A 20,876-nucleotide genomic window follows, 5' to 3' on the forward strand; every position below is an offset into this window, starting at 1 on the left:
TCTGAAAACATTTTAAGCGAGAAATAGGCCATGCAGTTGCTGAATCTGTCTTCATTTCAGAGCTACAAAGGTCAGTTTAAAAGATTTTCGTCAGATTTTGAGAGGCTTAGTCATGCTCATCCCGCTTGTCATTTCCGGGTTAGCACTCCACCGATCAGATTGGTCATGGAGTCCGACTGCCCGCCCTCCGACGGAACATGTCAGCTTGGCCAAAATGAAGGCCGACAGCTCCTCGGACGGATGACGGCACGGAACACACCGAACAGACTCGAGTCACTGACCTTGCCAGACTGTCCGACGACCGATTATCAGGTTGGTGTGTCACTGCCTTTAAGGGCCCTATTGGAGCAACCTTATAATAAGGAATTACAATACACAGGTGAGAAAAGGCAGCCCTTGAAGTTTGTTTTATGTGGGTGTTAATGGACATATCGTGATCAAAGATTACTGGTTGGAGGCCAGGGCAACACCATCCAGAGTATCTATATCTTTAAATAATGAGATTCGGAGGTGTTTGGGGCCAAGTACAATAACTTCTGTTTTGTCTCAGTTTAACATCAGAAAATTGTAGGTCATCCAGTTTTGTATGTCCTTTATGCATGCTTGAAGTTTAACTAAATGATTGCATCCAGATATAATTGGGTATCATCTGCATAACAGTTTGGTGGCATGCGTTCTAATAATAGTGCCTAGATGAAGCATATAAGGTGAAAAGAATTGTTTCAAGCACAGAGCCTTGTGGAACACCATGACTAACTTTAGCGTGCATGGAGGATTCATCATTAATATGAACAAACTAAGATCGATCTGATAAATTCAACCAGCTTAGTGCGGTCCTTTTTAATGCCAATTAAATGTTCCAGACTCTGTAATATATGATGTGATGACCAATGATGTTGAATACAGCACTAAGATCTAATAAGACAAGTACAGAGACAAGTCCTTTGTCTGAAGCGATTGGAAGGTCATTTGTAATTTTGATATCTATATATTTGATATCTCTCTGCTATGATGCACTCTAAATTCTGACTAAAAATCCTCAAACTATTGTTATTTTGAAAGTCACACAACTGATTAGCGACTACCATCTCATGGATCTTGGAGAGAAAGGTGAGAGCATCACACGTGCACACGCAGGGTTTCCGTTATATGCATGTAGCAGCCTTGCACCGCCACTCCATCAGCTGTTTATGAAATGTCATAAAGTCGTAATTATACACAGCTCTGCAGAGCAGACAAAATTAAATAATTATTCCACACACATAAAATTACGCTGTTTTCACACATACAGGCATTTTCGCTTCTCGTTCCTCGCCTAAAAAGGTAGCGAATTTTGATGTTCCCTCGCCAAACAGGAACTAGTTTGTAACTAGACTGTACATTGTCCAATCTGCTCCAAACTGCTCAGGCTTTATAATCTTCCTGGCCTGAAGACATGTACATATCAATATTGAGTTATAATCATAGTGCCCCCCACTGGCAACAGGAAGTTACAGTCGTAACACTTGTCCTCTACCTAGAGGGTTGATTAAATCCACCTCAAAAGTGTTCAGGAAAGCCTTAAGATGACATGATGACTCTTCAATTTAAACATTGTGATTTGTGGCAGCACAGCGAATTTCGATGTTACATCCTGAAACAGAACGTTGTTGTAACTCTAACATTATTTGATCTGCCCCAAAACATTTCATACATGATGTTAGTCTAGACCTGAAGGGATCCACATGGGTCTCAGATTATGGTAAACTGGCTCAATAGCGCCCCCTACAAAATGTCAAAGAAGTAGCCCCTGCAGTGTGTTTCACCTAGACGTGTGAGATTTGGTGTATAAGTCATGTCCAAACTTACAAAAAAAGCCTCTTGGAGCCATATCCTTAACCCAACTGGACGTCAGCTATATTAAAGTGCTCATATAATGGTCATTTTCAGGTTCATAATTGTATTTAGACGGTGTACCTGAATAGGTTTTACATTTTCAAAAAACACCATATTTTTCTTGTACTGGACATTGCTGCAGCTCCTCTTTTCACCCTGTGTATTGAGCTCTCTGTTTTAGCTACCGAATGAGGCATCTTACTTCTGTTCCATCTTTGGTGGGAGTCGCACATGCGCAGTGCCTAGGGAAGGACTACCAGCCAATCAGAAGCAGAGTATGAGGGCATGCCACGCTAGCAGCTAGGCGAGCATTATAACGTGTGTTACAAAGTGACGCACATTGGTCACGGAAGTAGAGGCTGGACGACAATAGAGCTGTTTCGAGCAGTTTGTGAACAGTGTTCTATTTCATCCTTACTGACCGCTAGTAAGACGGTTTCACACTGAATATATTCCGTATTGCGCTTGCACAGGTCGAGTATTTATATCAACAAAGTCACCTGTGACCTCGGGGTGACCCTAGCCAAGGTATTAAGTTCCAGTGTCATCCCCAAGCTCATTCCTTTTTCATCTTCTCGCTAAGCAGGTCGTCTACCATCTGTGGTAGCATTAGCTTTAGTTGAAATTGTTACAATGCTCGCTGCTTGTAGCCTTGCGATTACGGTCGGAGTTGCAGATTTTTTCGCCCTCCAAAGGCTGTCCCTCTTCAGGGAAGGGGACGGTGTGTTTGCTGTTCGGCTTCGGAGAAGCCCCGGACTGGCGGACGCTCCGGACCCACTTATAGCTTCTACACTCGGTAGGATTTGTTTCGTGGTGTTAACATTAAGGGTGTCAAGGGTGTCACCCTTGTGAAATTAAGTCACAAGCTTGAATATCGAATAAAAAATGGAATCGTCGATATTGCCATGCCCCCATGTCACGTCCGGTCGGCTTGTCGAGCAGAAAAAAACACGTGGTGAAGTGCTGCGAGTCAACCTCCTGTAACTTAGCTAGAACTAGTCAAAAGATAGCACGGCAACTGCAGATGCTGGAGACCCATCGACAGAACTTGAGCCCCCTCCTCTTTCACTGAAGTGTGTTAAAGTGTATTTTGTGTGTAAAAGTATTTTGGATTTCCAGTGAGTTATGTTGACAACATTTGCGTTGTTGACAAAAAAGCCACAGTTTGCAAGCTCTGCTATGTGCGTCTACCATATTCTGTGTGTTTACCATTGCACATTAGCCTAGCAGCTAGCGGATATTACTTCTGCTTATAGCTTTATCCATATACTGTCTATGTCTTTATCCCAACAAAACCGCACGTTGAATTTCAGCCTGTATGCACGTTTTGTAGCCTAAACGGCGCAGCCGCAGCGTATATTGGTTATATTAGTGTTGGAAGACAATGTTGGGGGCTCTAACACCAAACTCTGTGTGGTGCGAAGCGTCTGCCCTCAGGATTGTAGGTAAACTTTTTTTTTTCTTTTAACTTACTTTAAGTTTCCAATTGACTGAAGATATGTTATTGTTGCATTATGTTGTTAATAAATGTTTTAAATTTGACAATGTAATTTGGTACATTGCGAACAAAGGTCAGATATTATATTACATACAAGTCTAGTCTAAAAATGGCATAGCAACCTGTGCTTTAAAAACAAAAAAGAAGTAAAAATTGAGAATTGAATCGTGACATTAGAATCGAAAATGTAATCGAATCGAGGATTTGGAGAATTGTGACACCCCAAGTTAACATTGTGTCAGTGACGGTTGTGTGTTCGCTGCCCTCTCCTGTGTACAATTGTTTGTTTCACTGTGGCTCGGCGCTTTCGCTGTGCTGTGTGACGTTGATACCTTATCTGATAGTCGTGTAACCTCAGTTACTACCGTGTGTTCACTCTGTGTTTTTAATTACTGTCGCCATAACCGCTGTCATGTACCGTGCCTCGGTAACTGAGACGTGGTGCGTTTTACCACTCAAACCGTTAACAACAAAACCTAGAAGGGTACGGTGGCTGAGTATAGACATTACGTGTATGCCACATTTCTGGATAGCGCTCCTAGAGCCTCACCAATACATTACAACCACCAGTTTATCATATTGTGTCGGTGAAGGGAGTGTCCTCACTTCCCTCTCTTTTATACAATTGTTTATTTCACCTTGGCTGGGTGCTTTCGCTTATTGACAGCCCTGTGCTGTGTGACGTTTATACCTTAAAGTGCCCATATTATGAAAAAAACACTTGTTCTGGGATTTGGGGTGTTCGTTTGTGTCTCTGGTGCTTCCACACGCATACAAGCTTTGTAAAAAATCCATCCATGCTGTTTTGAGTGAGATACGGTTTCTGAATGTGTCCTGCCTTCAGTCTCCGGGTGAGCTGTTCAAAATCGGCACGGCTTGTGACGCCACAAGCCGAAATGAGCTGGCTAACCGCAACCGTTAGCTCGTAGCGTTAGCATGCTAACGCTAACGCTAGCATGCTACCTCGTTCTCAATAGAAAAGCACTGCTACAACACACACAAGTTCACCATAATCTACAAAAGAACTACTTACATGTGCGCCCTCATTTAGAAGTCTCCCAGCTAATCCTGCCTTTCTACAACAGAAGTTGTAGAAACAGCCTTTCTTTTACTGTCTATGGAGCTAGCTAGCTGACATGATCTACATCTGAGCTACTGTGCATGTGCGAGTGCAATCAAAGATAGTACAGAAGAAGAACAAAAGAGGTCTCACTCAATAGCTAAAACAGAGACCAGCTGAAAAGAGGATCTGCAGCAGTGATAGAGAGCGGTGCAGTACAACAAAAATATGGTGTTTTTTGAAAATTAAACCATGTAAACCTATTCTGGTACAACCTTAAAATACAATGATGAACCTGAAAATGAGCATAATATGGGCGCTTTAAATGATAATGTGTAACTCCATTGCTAACATAGGCGTGTTCGCTCTGTTTTGATGTTTACGGTAGCTGTCTTAAATTACCAGTGTAACATATTCACCTACGCGTCGTATTGTGTCAGTGACGGCAGTGTGCTCGCTGCCCTCTCCTGTATACAATTGCTTGTTTCACTGTGGCTGAGTGCTTTTGCTGCATGTGCTGTGTGACATTAATGGCCTTATCTGATTACAGTGTAACATCAATTACTAACGTGAGCGTGTTCGCTCAGTGTTACTTATTTCTGTAACTGTAATCACCAGTTTAATACATTGTGTCGGTGAAGGGAGTGTCCTCGCTTCCCTCTCCTGTATACGATTGTTTTGTTTCGCTACGGCTGGGCTTTCGCGGTGCTGAGTGACGTTGATGTCTTTTTAGGATGAACGTGTAATATCAATTACTAACGTGAGCGTGTTCGCTCAGTGTTACTAATTACTGTAACTGTACTTCTCCAGTTTAACGTATTGTGTCGGTGAAGGGAGTGTCCTCGCTCCCCTCTCGCTGTACCGTCGTTCGTCAGCCCACAGGTAGCGGAGTATTCTCGCTCAGGCTACCTTGGTGGGTCCCTGTACTGTTTATGGTTTTACTCTGCTATTAAAGCTACAGGTTATGTATAGCACTATACGTGTTTTTGGTTTTGTCATCGCAGTGCTCGCACTCTGACTGCCTTTGACCATCATTCGGTGGCGGAGTTTCTTCACCATAATTACTCTCATAGTCGTAGTGTTTCTATGGCTCCTCTTCAACCCGAGGACAGCCATGACCTCTGCCCCCTCTTGGGGTCGCACATCTAAGGGTCATTCTGACTTGTCTTTTTCGAAGCAGTTGGCCCCAGCCCAACCTGCCCTGTCCAAGCATTTGACCGCAGAGGCTGCGGTGCTCCTTACAGGAAGAAGGCTAAGTCTAGCGGGCGGTCTGCTAAGGTAGATTTGCTGACCGCTGAGCTGGAGCAGATTAAGACTCTCCTTCTGGCCCTCCATTTCGGTGCTGGTACTTGGACGCTGCTCCACCCTATCCACCCGCTGCTGAGCTTATGGCTGAGGAGGACATGTTTCCTTGGCGGCTTCAGCCACTCTCTTTAATGTGTATGCGGTAGAGGGGCCCTCCATTGCTTCAGGGCCTGGCTGTCATTCCTCGGCTCATGGCTCATTAGATGGGGCCGATGCCTGCTCCATGGGGTCCATCATTTGCGCAGTGCTGGTTGCTTGCAGCTGGATGGGAGGCACCCCGAACCAGTGCAGGCTAGTGCTTTCTTTAGCGCACTTCGGCCCCTTCCGCCTTTCCTGATCCTCCCTATGTCGAATATCGCAGGGAGCTATATGCGTGTTGGAGGGATACTAATGTATGGCATGTATGGACCGCTTTGGTAACTCCCTTTCTCAACTCATGCTTGCCCTCTCGGCTGCTTTACAGGTGCTTGAGTGGACTGTCCAGGCTGGTCAGACCAGGCGGCAGTTCACTGGTCTTTGCGGGTACGTGCCCCCTACTGGCCGGCCAAGGGGATCTGAATCTGTTCCCCGGAGCCGCGTCCAATCACCGGCTTACCCTGGGGGCCACCATGGGCCTCAGCACCTCAATGAGAGGCCTGTTCACTACAGTCGCGTACCTGCTCGCTTGCCCTCTCCGCAACCTCGGGCCGTGGAGCCTACTCGTGCCCCCCTAAGGCCTTCAGAGGGCGGAGGGCCAGGAATTGTAGCCTTGGGGCCGGCTGTCGGATGTTTCTCCCAGCAGCGGCTCTCCTGCTGGGCAGCCTGTGCTTTGGATCCTTGGGTGGTTTCCACCTTAGCCTAAGGGTACAAGCCGGCCCCCAACCTTCAGCCGGGTCTAGATGACCATCGTCGGCGACCCGGCAAGAACTCTAGCCCTGGAAAGTGAGTTGTCCTCCCTCCTGTCCAAGGGCGCGATTGAACCGGTAAATCTACTTAATTTATTTTCTGGTTCAGTGGAAATGTGGTGTGCTTCGCCCTGTTCTGGATCTCAGGGGACTCAACAACCTTCTGAAAGTGTTGCCGTTCCACATATTGAGCACAGCAGATGTTCTTCGTGCTATTGCCAAGGAGGACTGGTTCACGTCCATTCATTTGATGGATGCTTATTTTCGTGTTCCTATTGTGCCTCACCACAGGAGTGTCTTCGTTCTGCCTTCCTGGGCAGTCATTGTAAGCTCAGGGTCCTCCCGTTTGGACTCTCCCTCTCTCTACGGGTATTCACCAGGTGTGTTGCGGCAGCCCTCTCACCCCTGCAGTCGCAGGGCGTGAAGGTCCTGCTGTATCTAGACGACTGGTTGATTTGTGCGCCGTCCCAGCTTTGGGCGGCCCAGGACTCGTCTCGCCTTCTTTTGCACACTGGGTCTCACGGTGAACCTCAAAAGAGTTCTCTGAATCCTTTTCAGCGCATAACCTTCATCGGTGTCAACAGTGTCACAATGAAGGCCTTTCCATTGCTTTAGCGCATGTACGACATCCTCATCCTCCTTCCCTTTTTCCAAGGGGGCGGGATGTACCCTACGGCCGGTTTCTTCGCCTTGTGGACAAGTTGACAGCTGCCTCGGCTGTCGTTCCCTTGGGCTTGCTGTCTCTGCGCCCCCTGCAGAGATGGCTGTATGGCTTCCACTTGGTTACCAAGTGGTACAGGCACAGGACGATCAAGGTGTCGATGCAGTGCCTGATGGCTCTGTCCCAATGGGGAGTGTTTGTATCTGTCAGAAGGGGTACCCATGGGCTCTGTTCCCTTTTGACGAGTGATTGTCATGCCAGACGCCTGCCTTTCAGGGTGGGACGTAGTGTGGCTACACAGGACGGCTTAGGGCCTGTGGTCTGCTCACAAGACCCTTGAGTCCGTCAACGTGCTAGAGCTACGGGCTGTGCACCTGGCTCTGCGACATTTCCTGCCATACCTGAGGGGAAGGCACATGCTTGTCGGACTACACCTCGACAGTCTTTCACATAAACCATCAGGGGGGCACTGGATCCCCACAGTTACTGCGGATGTCCCAGGCTCTTCTGACATGGGCTGCCCCCCGCCTGACCTGCCTACGGGCAATGTTTTCTACCTGGAGAGTGGAACCTGGTCGCAGTCTTCCTCTCTCGTCAAGAGCCCCACCGGAGGAGTGGCGGCTTCAGCCGTGGGTTTGGCCGCTGAGGGGCCCGACCCGCTGTTGACAGATTGCGTAGAGCCTGTCAGAGACACTGTCCTGACTGCCAGAGCACTGTCTACCCGTCTGCTGTACGGGAACAGGTGGTAACTTTTTTCTGGGTGGTGTATGGCTCGTACTTATACACAGTACATTGTTCTGTGCCTGCCATCCTTGAGTCTATGGAGCTGCCATTTTGTCGCAGCATGTTGCAGTTGACAATAACACTGTGGGGAGCCACAGGCTGTATCCCGCTTCTTAAATGGGTCTCTGTGGTTGCGTCCCTCTAGCGCCCCAAGGGCTCCTGCAGGGGTCCTGCCCCTGGTGCTGGACGCCCTATGCTCGCCTCCCTTTGAACCTTGGCACAGGCAGAGCTGGGGTAGTTGTCAGCCTAGGCAGCGTTTCTCCTTGCCATCACTTCCGTGGAACTTGTTCGTGAGTGATTCCTGTTTGAGGTGGTACTTGGATGGCACTGGTGTCACTCAGAGAGTGACACCAGTGGCTTAATATGGCGTTCCTCCCTAATGTGCTAGCGTGCTCATGCCTCAATCAGCCTATCTACCTGGCATGCTTTGACCCCGCTTCCGGAGATGGTGGGGACGAGTCAAGTCTGTTGTGCCCAGTGCAGGCCCTTAAGGTTTGTGTGGACACTACCGCCTGAATCTGTCAGTCTGAGCAACTTTTTGTCTGTTATGGTGGTCGTATGACAGGCTGTTCTCTCCCGAAGCAGCGCCTGTCCCACTGGATTGTGGAGGCCATTGCCTCTGCATACAGAGCGAATGGTCAATCCCTACCATCAGGAGTATAATGCCACTCTAGCAGGAGTGTCTCCACGTCGTGGTCGATTGGAGAGGTGTGCCCTTGGGGACAATATGTGCCGCGGCCTCATGGCGTCGCCGAGCACGTTCTCACATTATTGCAGGGTGAATGATGCTACCACCCATCCATTGGGCGTGGTTCTCCTGCAGAGGTCCTCTGCTGCGTCCTTTTGATGTGGGTACTCAGGCTTCCTCGTGACTCTGTTGATATGAGTTATCCAGTGTGAAACACTGCCTCTGGCGGTCAGTAAGGATGAAATAGAACGAAAGTTACGAATGTAACTACGGTTCTATGAATCCTGGATGACCACCAGAGTTCTTCGTCACTCAGAATATTGCGAACCTGCGAGAAGATTCTGAAGGAATGAGTTTGGGGATGACACCGGAACTTAATACCTTGGCTAGAGTCACCCCGGGGTCACAGGTGACTTTGTTGATATAAATACTCGACCTGCGCAAGCGCGATACGGAATATATTCAGTGTGAAACACTGCCTCTGGTGGTCATCCAGGATTCATAGAACCGTAGTTACATTCGTACCTTTGGGGTGCACTTCAGGCTTTTTCACTTTGTAAAACTATAACATTTACAAAAAAGATATGTAAAACAATAAAGGAAAGGGAAAAAGCCAAAAAGCATAATATGAGCACTTTAATATTAATGTGCAAATTATGGATGATTTTGACCATTTGCAGGCTACTTTTACATACTTGTGACTTTTGCACTTGCGTCCAACAGTGTGGGCGTGGCTAGGTGTCAAATTACCATGTAACGTAGCAAAACAGGTAGTTGTTTGAAACTCGAGTGTACATTGTCCAATCAGCCCAAATAGTTTTGCTTAATTAGAGAACAGGCCTGAGAGCATGTACAAGTTAATGAGTTATAGTCATAGTGTCACCCACTTACAACAGGAAGTAAGCCCTTACGAAAATCATTCATTTTACCTGAAATTTACATGATGTGGTTTAAACATGATATACAGCAACATGACGTATAAATAGTGTGTGTTCTCTAGCACCACATAGTGGACAGAATTTTAAATCTTGCGTGCAGTATCCGACAGTCACCGAAATATATGGCAACTGGGAGCCGCCGGATACTAGGCTTTTCTGTTTTCGTAGAACAGCGTAGGTGTGGCATGGTGGCCATTTTCTGTGTTTAGCAATAACACAGTTGTAACTTCACTTTATAGTGCATAGCGTTGGAAATTACATTTCAAATTGTGCAGCACTTTCTCTGTCCACTATGTGGTGCTAGAGAACACACACTTTTTATACGTCATGTTGCTGTATATCATGTTTAAACCACATCATGTAAATTTCAGGTAAAATGAATGATTTTCGTAAGGGCTTACTTCCTGTTGTCAGTAGGTGACACTGACTATAACTCATTAACTTGTACATGCTCTCAGGCCTGTTCTCTAATTAAGCAAAACTATTTGGGGCTGATTGGACAATGTACACTTGAGTTTCAAACAACTACCTGAAACTTCACATGCTGGATAAGAGTCCAGACCTGGAGACATCTACATGCCCATATTGAGTCAGGTTCTTAGTGCCACTCGCTGGCAACACCTTATGTGACAAACATCATCCAATTTACATGACATTTTTATAGTGAGGTCTACACATGATATACAGCAACATGACATATAGTGTGTGTTATCTAGCGCCACATAGTGGACAGAGGAAGTGTTACAGGCAACTGGCATCCCGGAAATACCCCCGACGTGCTGAGAGGGGCGAGTGCCCGTTCATCGCAGCTTGCAGCTTTAATTTAGTTTTTTACTTCTGATCAATAGCCGACCCCATGAAGCCACTTTACTAGAAGCCCTTGCGTGACCGACAGAAGTCCACAGCATGTCTGCAGAGCATATGTCCAAGCTCGTTTCCACCGCATCCACCTGCAAGGTTGTCAGCTGTGTGTCTCCCTGGCATAGTCTGTGTGTAGGACGGCCAATTTAATCCACCAGTCATCATCAAGATAGTGGCATGTGTCCCATACATGTGTCCCCTCCCTGTTTTTTAAAGATGTACATCTTCAATAAGTAATATTATGATGCATTACCACAAGGAAAATAACATCACCTATTTTTTAGCTCTTGTTCATACATCTGAAGGCCATTTTAAGCTCATTTAAATGCCTGGTGTGCAGTAAACATTCTGTTGGGGCTAATGTTCGGCGATAGTCAATGGAAGACATCACCATAGCCCATAAAATACCTTTAATCATTCATCCAAGAGCAATAATTGACTGCAGTTAGAAGTGACACTCGTGTCTCTGTGTGGATCCATTATTTATTAGTTATGCCTGTTTACTGCAATATGTAGCATTGTGTGTTTGCATGTGTGGGTGGATGTTATTGTTTGATGGCATGTGTTTGTAGTTGTCTAAAAATAACTGAAGTTTATTCCAATTTAAAACAGAGGGGAAGCACGATTTCCCTCCCAAACATGCTCCACTTTTTTTAAATTTTGAGATGAGGACAGTATATAAGGCGAGCAGAAATCAACTTCGAGAGCAGATTTTACCTGCGAGAGTGTGTATGCTCTCCAGCGATCGCAAAGCAAACGATTGTGGGTGCGTTGTGGCCGCTCTGTGCGCTTGCTGCTTAGTTTTGTACATGCAGGTACCATTCTTTCCCTCTCCCTATTAGTGGTGTAACGGACCATAGTTGATCCGTGGTCAGCATGGATCAACACACACAATTTCAGTGGCAGTTGGTAGTTGAGGTACCCAAGAATAGGAGGCTTAAAGCCGGTCTTGGGTACCAAGCCCGGTGCTAATATGGCTCCGGTGCCTAAAAGACGGAATAGCAACGTAGATTTCGGTGCCTCATTTTGGTTCCTCATAAATGCCTTCACTGCTCTCTGATGCTCTGAAACAGAAGTTAGAGGCAACAGAATCATCGCTGTATGTCACGCTAGTTAACACTAACGTTACACTTGCCAGCAGGTAACGTTAGCCTACCATTAGCTAGTAACTGGATTAAACATGGTTAAAATGCTGACTGTATTTCACTGTAGAGGATTCCAACACCGGGACATACAACAGTCTGCCGCTAAAAACACAAACTAGCACTTAGTCACTGCTGTTAGACGGGACTAAATGGTGCGTTTACTCGAAACTGGTAAACCTTGTGATGCTTTCAAAATTATTGTAAAATATCCTTTTAAATATCCATAAATATATGCCCAAATATGTATAATTAGATGAGAGCCTAAAAGTAAATGTATTGGTTTATATATTGTCTTTCATTTCCGTTAAGCAGCATTACTGATGACTTCAAAGCATTTACTTTATAGCCGGAGATACTACCAAACAGGCCGATTAGATCTAACTGCTGCTGGTATGGATAATATTGAGGGCTCAGACACCACTTTATTTGTCAGTCCCTCAACTATAGGGTTGAGATGTAATAGTTTTATCCAGTTAAGGAAAGTATTTCCAATACCAAATTGAGCTATAACATCAAAGATAGAAGTCATCTCAACCCTATCGAAGGCCTTCTCGGCATCAAGTAAGAGTAGAGCCATGTCTTTTTCTTCTTATTAGCAGTACAGTACATTGAGAACGTGCCTTACAATATGAAATTTTGTGGAGCAATTTGCTCTCAAAATAAAAAAGCAACAAATAGGATTTCTAGTCCCTCCCGGTTTATTAGTCAGCCAGCCAACTTGAGCTAATGTTAGCTTTGTAGGGATCGTGGGATTTACCAAACTGAATATTTACTGCACATATAAACACAAAACTGCTTTGCTAGCTCTATCGTGTTGTAACTAACACATCTGCTGAAAAACATTATTTTTCTATCGACCGATTTAGCTCCTGTAAGTTTGCAAAATTCACATGTAGCAGCTATTAGGCTATTTCCATAGAAAGCTCAGGGACGGTACGAGCCTCCCGTCTCATGCCCTCTCGCCTGGTGCAGTGCGTATTTGATTCTGCATAGTTATTAGAAGCATTTGTCCGAGTGGTTCGTAGCAACACACCTATGATGAGCTGAGTGACTGAGCTACTGTTTGCACAGACTCTGAGCTTAGAGGAGGTTTAAGTAGCTCTTCACCATGGGACCCCTCTCATCATTATCTAGAGTGTGAGTGTGGTAGAGAGACAGGAGGGAGAAAACCAAGGCCAATGTGGGAAAAAACACAGCATATGGATTATTGTTTGGCTGCTTTTTAGACAAAGGTTAACTGCAGGTGTGCTTGTGTTTGACCAACTCAACATGTGTTTCTTTAACAAGCTTGGAGGGTTGCTGTTGTGTACCAACACGCCTAAGGCTAGAATTATAAAGCAGAAAACATAAAGCAGAAAGCTCAGCGTCTGTAAAGGAATGACGTTTTTTTTCCACTGACCCTCAACAGCCACTGTATTCAGTGGTCGCCCACTTTGCACACCTACTATTCACCTGTAGGTAAGCCTGATCACACACACCTGTACTGAAGAAATGGCAGTCTCTGACTGGTCTTACATATCTAACAAGATATTAATTTTTAAGTCTTTTCTCCACCTCCAGCTCTTGTCTTATTTCCACCTTCATATCAGCAACAAATTGGCTCTAATATTTTATTTTAGCTGGCACTGAATAGGCATTTAATTATATTTAAATTGATGACAAAAGTGTCACAGACACATTGATTGACACATACTAAATAAGAAGCCACATTTATTTCCAGGATTGCAGGGAGCTAGGCTATTGGTTACCTACTTACCTACCTACAAACTCCTCGTATATATCTGTGAAAATTAAACCTGGAGGATTGAGTTGTCACCGTGTCCTCTGTCGTCATCCTAAGTGTTTTTTCAAGTTTGAGGCAGTCACTGATAAAAAAACACCCAGATAACTTGACATTAACCATCTGACATATAAAGTGTAAGGCACTAGAAACTAATTCCTGAGATTCCACTGTTCTTCATCTCCCTTGAAGGACAAAAAAACATAATTGCCTTGCTGGTAAGTCATGTTGCTTCAGTTAGCTTAGTAGTACTGATACAGTTATAAAAAATAAAGTGCATAATGTATAAACGAAACTTTTCAACACTAGCACAGCAAGACACTTTAGGGGTACTATTACCATCAAACCCCATGTCCTAGAGAGTCTGTATCCTTTTGTTTGTGCTGATGGGCCATTAACGCGTGATCAGTTTCCATCTCTATAGCAGTAAGGACACACACATTTGCAGCCCCCACAAACCATACATAGCCAGGTAGCTTATCTAACAGCTTGAACCCACACAAAACTGATGTACTCTTAGCAGTGTAAACTGTGCTATTTTGCCATGTATTTTAGAAAATATATTATAATGCTGCCACCCAATGCAATAACAGTCTGGTCTTTTGTGTGTCGTTCAGTTCAGTAGACACAAAGTCTCTGAGATTATTTTGAGCAACGCTCACAAAAAAATCATTTACATGAAAAAACTCCCACAGGTTGAGAATTTACTTGTGGTGGTGGGTGGCGCAGGATGTGCGTGATGGCTGGGTTCAGTAATAACCTAGTCAAATGAAGGTTTATAAACTATTTATTGAAAACAATGACTACATGACATTAACAGATAATTTAAAAAGAAATAACCATTTACATATTAAATAACTCAGACTTAAAGATGATACAGATACAGCTGTGTGGCCGCAGCGTTTATACGGTTTATTAGTATAGTTAATCCCATGACAAGACCACCAGCAGCAAACTACTAACGATAGCCTCTGAGCCTGAAGTGAAGTGTTGACGCTGTCATGCACGCGACACGAGACTTCAAGAGGGGGAGGGGCTGGAGGCCACTGGTCTGTGTGCGCTGTAAAAAAAAAAATTACATCATTGATTGGAAGAAAATAATTTAATCTGATTTTATTTACCATGGCGGGGTGCCCAAATAAAACCTATGTATGAGAAACACTGAAACTACGGTGGCCCTGTAGGTCAAAACACAAAAGCATTTCAGAAAACACTTTAACATTTCACAAAACACTACAATATTTCAGAAAACAAAACATTTCACAAAACAAAACATTTCACGGAAAATAACATTTGTTTTGTCTAAAATGTAAAATGTTTTGTGAAATGTTAAAATGACATATAAAGTGTAAGGCACTAGAAACTAATTCCTGAGATTCCACTGTTCTCCATCTCCCTTGAAGGACAAAAAAACATAATTGCCTTGCTGGTAAGTCATGTTGCTTCAGTTAGCTTTATGTAAACGGGCAGCTGGCACATTACCATCACATTTACAATAGCGCCTATCTGACACCACTTCACATTCATATTTATTGTGGCACAGAACATTTTTTGCTAAAATGGATGCAGCTATTAACGTAGTTAGAATTGATTTTCTTAGCATGTTATTATTATTATTAGCTAATAACTAATGACCAGGGAAATCAGCTCTATGCTTTACAGTAACATGTTTTTTGCTACCATTTCATGTTAGTACGGTTTTAATCTTTTTTAGATGGCATTTCAATTTAAAGTGGGTGTTTAAAGATGCCATGAAATGCAAATTGGAGAACTTCTATAAGTATACTTATACAATTCATGATGACGACGCAATAAGTGTGAAATGCTGCTGTGCTAGCAAAGTATGGAAGCAAAGGTAGGGCAAGAATCTTTAACAACTTTTAATGCATAATTGTGAATTTTAATCACTTCTTACTACTAGTACTAAATAAGTTCAAATCTAAATACCACTAAAAAATATACCATTTACATTGAAAACCATATCTATGTTTATATGGTTACCTCTTTAAAATTCATAAACTTCTGGTTCACACATTTGGATTCAAAGTGCTGGGTTTCCAGTCATTATTAGCACTTATTGGACACTTATCTGTCTGACTGACAGAACGTAACCTGACTCAACTGCTAATCTTTGGTTGGATGTTCAGTTTTTATATCCGAAAAATGACTAATCGAATTTGGGGAACTTGAGTGTAGGGCTGGGACGGTTACCGCATTACCGCAATACCGCGTCACATGACGCCTACCGCGGGTCTGAGCTTGTCACCGCCATCACCGCAAAAAAACATTGGCCTGCACATATGTGGTTAACATTGAAAACTACAAATCCCACATCCCATGCAACTTCGACAGCGTCATCACAAATTCTGTGTTTACATCCATGGTTTCGATTGAGAGACCCCTAGCGGCAGAAAATTACATATTGTGATGTTTACACATCTGGGTCTAGGTAAATTTCCGGCAAAGAAAACTGTAGGCTACACAATGTATAGAACATTTGAGAAGAGTTGGGGGTTGGTAGAGGCTGTGAGTGGCGAGCAGAAGTCATGAGGAGATATGTGTGATTTGAGAATGACGCAGCAGCCATCTCTTTTTCTCCCTCTGCCTCTTTTCCATCTTCTTTTTATCCTCAAATGCACTTCTGTGATGCAGGGAGAATGGAGTCTCTGTGATTTTGTGCCACAGCAGGTTATTGTCTACAATTAGAAGATGGAGGGAAGAAACACACATGACAGGATTAATGTCATAGTGTGGCATTTTGGGGAAGTAGCTGTAATTCATCAGCGAATGAAATTCATTTCAGTTACCAAAAATGATTTTCCAAATTCTTTTGGTTTTTTACGAAGCCACAATCGTTTGGCATTAGTAAACTGTTCTTATGCTGGTTTTGAAAGGCACGTCTAAATATTTACCTTCCTGTTTTACATTAAACTTACTATCTAGTAGGGCTGGGACAATATGCATTTGTCCCTGGATATGTTTCAGCAGTAATGTGACCAGAAATTGGGGAGAAATAACATTAGGGGCTTTCCAACCGGAGGGATTTTTGCAGTTCTTAGAACTAAACGTTCCTAGAACACTTTTTTCGTCGTGTTCCGAAATTTCGGGATTTTTAAATTCCTCTGGCCGCAGTAGCGTACTTTTTTAGCTCCTACTTCAGAGCAGGGTCTTTTCCCTTTTCCCTTTTCCTAGGTGTACTTGATTGGTCGAACTTATAAGTCACGCCCACTGCCAACTCGGAACTTGCAGACAGAGCAACAACCAACAACGGGACATTTTTAACAATTTTCACCATCTTATTCATCATTAAATTCACTTCTGACAACGTTTTAGGCGAGAAATTAACTGTTTAGATTTCGAATATAGGCAGTCTTGCGAAAATTGATGCCAAATTGACAATTTGCTCGTCGCTCGGCCAGTCTTGCTCAGACACCTCGCTGTAAGCTGGAGGTCTCGCAGACCGCTCTCGTAAATAAGAGGCTTTATTTCACCGTTGACGGTTCATTTGTTTAAATATCACAACACCTGTCCATCATAAGATTAACGGGAACCTGTGGTTAACTGTCTTTTCGGAGTTAAACTCCACAAGCGTGTCCTGCGGCTCGCCGGCCGTCACACACACACACACACACACACACGTCCACAGCGCAGCAGGCAGAGGCGGGGTCTTTTCCGAGTATAATAAAGCCCCGTCTGTGTTGAGCAAAACATTACGTGAATTACTACGAGAATGGATGGAATGCTGCTTTGTTGTTGTTGTATGTGGCACTAAAGTCGAGTGACGATGCTATAAAGACCGTTGCCGTGCTTGCGTCACTCCCTTACCCCTCCTACCAGTCCCTATGGCCACTTGGCCAGTGGGAATGCAAACGGGAAAAAAAGATTTTGGGGGAGAGTAGTTATGCTCCTGATCGCAGGTGTGAACTGACTAATTGGATAACATGGGCGCCGAAATGAAAGTGTTTTTTTGGCCTAAGAGCAGCGTTGCCAACTTAGTGACTTTCTCATGAGATTTAGCGTCTTTACAGCATTTTTTTTGCCACACACCATCAATTTGTCATTAATTACATCCCACTTTGCAACACAGTAATAACTGTAATTAAATTAATTAATTAAACATTATTAATATGATAATTCAACATCAATCCAGCTTATTTCAATGGGCTATGTTGACCATAGACTGTATAAAATTGACGTGGCTAATGCTTGGTGGCTATTAAACCATTGCTAAATAGTACTATAACGTTAAGAATACAAAGTTCAACACGCTCAAAGTTATTTTTACTATAATTGATGACCACAGTTAGCAGTGCTAGGCTAACCCACAAATAAATTTACCATGTAACGTTAGCTTTATGACGTTAAAATCCATGCGATACCCAACCCTACTTATTGACAGGGAAATGGACAGGAAGTGATGTCAGGAGAAAGGCAGCTTGTTCAGCCATTGAGATAACATTCTCATTCCCTAACCTGATACTAGCAGGAGGGCCTTGTATGTAGTGTGTGTGTATTGCAGGCAGAGTAGCCGGTTATTCAGGCAGCCCTGGATGTGTAAATGAGTGTCATTTGGCGATGGCACAACTAACTTTTTGGATAAAAGCTAATGGACTTTTCTGGGGAAAAAAATCTGTTTTTTTATTTGTCTTAGTTGCAGTGTTTATTTTTGTTTCCCCTGATTGCAAAAGCCTAAAGTCTTGTTTATTATTGTTCTCCGTGTCATTTCAATACATTTTTGAGATTCAATTTCAAGTTCTTTTTTTGTCTTTATAGTTATATAACAATTTATACATTCATGTGACATCCCTGCAGCATATATATCTTGACAAATTCTGATGTTTCGGACATATTGAACATATTGTTCGTAACACTTTATAGATATTGTTTTTTTTCTTTCATTTTGGTGTGTTGCAACAAACGTGTTTTTATATTTTATTTTAAATTTTTGTTCTAAATAAAGATTCTGAAAAATGTCTGTACCTTGATTGTGCATTTGTGATTGATTGTTTGAGGTTATACAAACAATATTACACAAGGAAACCAGGCGAAACAAAGATTGAAAAAAAAAATGGCTTAGATCGCAGAGGGTTAACATGGAAAAGCATTATACCTGCTTAACATCAGCACATAAGGCTTGCGTTAGCATGTAGCTTAGCATAATATTTTCATGACCATTTAGGGGAGCCTTCGCCTTAGGCTGATGATCTGTTTGATCAACTCGACATCTGACCATTTGTCTCTTTTTGTTCCTTTCCAGCCACCAAACCCAGACAACATGCTGGGACCATCCCAAGATGGCCGAGCTCTATCAGTCTCTGGGTAAGATGCTAATTCTCTGTGTCCGACCCATGTCTTCTCATTGCTGTTTTTACACTGCTGTAACAACCAAATTTCCCCTCTGGGGATCAATAAAGGTTTGTCTTATGTTATCATAAAATCATAAATTGCTGTGATACAACATGAGGGATCACTTCATGATCCATTACACCGTTGAATGACGAGATGAAATAAATAAATCTGTTTCGTCTTCGTTCTCGTTTCTCGTTCTTTAGCCGACCTGAACAATGTACGATTCTCGGCCTACCGAACAGCCATGAAGCTCAGGCGCCTGCAGAAAGCTCTCTGCTGTAAGTACTCTAAATATAGTTTACATGTATATACTGTACCTCTCCTGAATGTGTGTCACATAGGGTTGTTTTTGTCTCTTGCTTCAAGTACACTCTTCTTTCATGAGTGTTTTTCTTATTGTGTTCCTGCACAAATACACTTCTCATTTGTTCTTTCTTTTCTCTCTTCAACACTTTTTTTAAAGTTCACTTCATTTTCCACCGCATTCTTCTTCTCCATCGTCTCTTCTTCACTTTCTGCTTTGGGTATTCTTTTTTCCCCCTCTTTTTCTTCTCTCTACTCCTAGCGTTGTTGCCTCTCTGCTGTGACAGTATGTGTGTTGTTGTCCATATGTGTGTTTACTCAACCTTCTCGCCCCTTGCCAGTGGAGTGTGAGCTGCCTACGAGCTGTTATGTGTGTGATATGTTTTAGGGTGGATAGCTGGCTGCAGCTTCATAGCACAGAAGCACTATTTATGTTAAGGGGGCTTTCTAAAAATAAAAATTAACAGATTTGTGATTAACACTGTTGAAGGAAGCGCGCCTGTGAATTTTTCTTTTTGTTTCCTTAACCCTTTGCTCACATTATTCCGAGCGGTAGACTTGGTGGGCATTTCTTTCTATCAACTCCATTTCTTATTTAATAATGGTATATAAATATCAATACCTTCTTTTTTGGAATTCTCTTTTCTTTTGGATACAAGACAATGTATAAATATTTCAATCACCAAAGCAAGACATAGAATCCTTGAATATCCATATTTTTTAAAACAGTATATGCATTAGTATAAGAAAAGAAAAAAATACACTTTAATGTAAAAGGAGAGAGAGGATGAAAACATTATAGTACTGATACAGTTATAAAAAATAAAGTGCATAATGTATAAACGAAACTTTTCAACACTAGCACAGCAAGACACTTTAGGGGTACTATAACCATCAAACCCCATGTCCTAGAGAGTCTGTATCCTTTTGTTTGTGCTGATGGGCCATTAACGCGTGATCAGTTTCCATCTCTATAGCAGTAAGGACACACACATTTGCAGCCCCCACAAACCATACATAGCCAGGTAGCTTATCTAACAGCTTGAACCCACACAAAACTGATGTACTCTTAGCAGTGTAAACTGTGCTATTTTGCCATGTATTTTAGAAAATATATTATAATGCTGCCACCCAATGCAATAACAGTCTGGTCTTTTGTGTGTCGTTCAGTTCAGTAGACACAAAGTCTCTGAGATTATTTTGAGCAACGCTCACAAAAAAATCATTTACATGAAAAAACTCCCACAGGTTGAGAATTTACTTGTGGTGGTGGGTGGCGCAGGATGTGCGTGATGGCTGGGTTCAGTAATAACCTAGTCAAATGAAGGTTTATAAACTATTTATTGAAAACAATGACTACATGACATTAACAGATAATTTAAAAAGAAATAACCATTTACATATTAAACAACTCAGACTTAAAGATGATACAGATACAGCTGTGTGGCCGCAGCGTTTATACGGTTTATTAGTATAGTTAATCCCATGACAAGACCACCAGCAGCAAACTACTAACGATAGCCTCTGAGCCTGAAGTGAAGTGTTGACGCTGTCATGCACGCGACACGAGACTTCAAGAGGGGGAGGGGCTGGAGGCCACTGGTCTGTGTGCGCTGTAAAAAAAAAAATTACATCATTGATTGGAAGAAAATAATTTAATCTGATTTTATTTACCATGGCGGGGTGCCCAAATAAAACCTATGTATGAGAAACACTGAAACTACGGTGGCCCTGTAGGTCAAAACA

The 20,876-nt window shown here is 43.1% G+C and overlaps 1 protein-coding gene across 4 annotated transcripts in view; it reads left to right on the forward strand.

Moving 5' to 3' along the window:
• LOC144512721 (dystrophin-like) overlaps positions 1–20,876 on the forward strand; it is a 377,468-nt gene that overhangs the window by 296,868 nt on the left and 59,724 nt on the right. For all 4 annotated transcript variants that reach the window (XM_078243603.1, XM_078243602.1, XM_078243604.1 and 1 more), the window contains 2 exons: positions 18,736–18,797; positions 19,031–19,105. In XM_078243603.1, coding sequence (XP_078099729.1) covers positions 18,736–18,797; positions 19,031–19,105 — 137 coding nt within the window. The remainder of the gene's footprint in view (positions 1–18,735; positions 18,798–19,030; positions 19,106–20,876) is intronic.

Source organism: Sander vitreus, chromosome 24, assembly GCF_031162955.1.
Source record: "Sander vitreus isolate 19-12246 chromosome 24, sanVit1, whole genome shotgun sequence".
Lineage (NCBI taxonomy): Eukaryota > Metazoa > Chordata > Actinopteri > Perciformes > Percidae > Sander > Sander vitreus.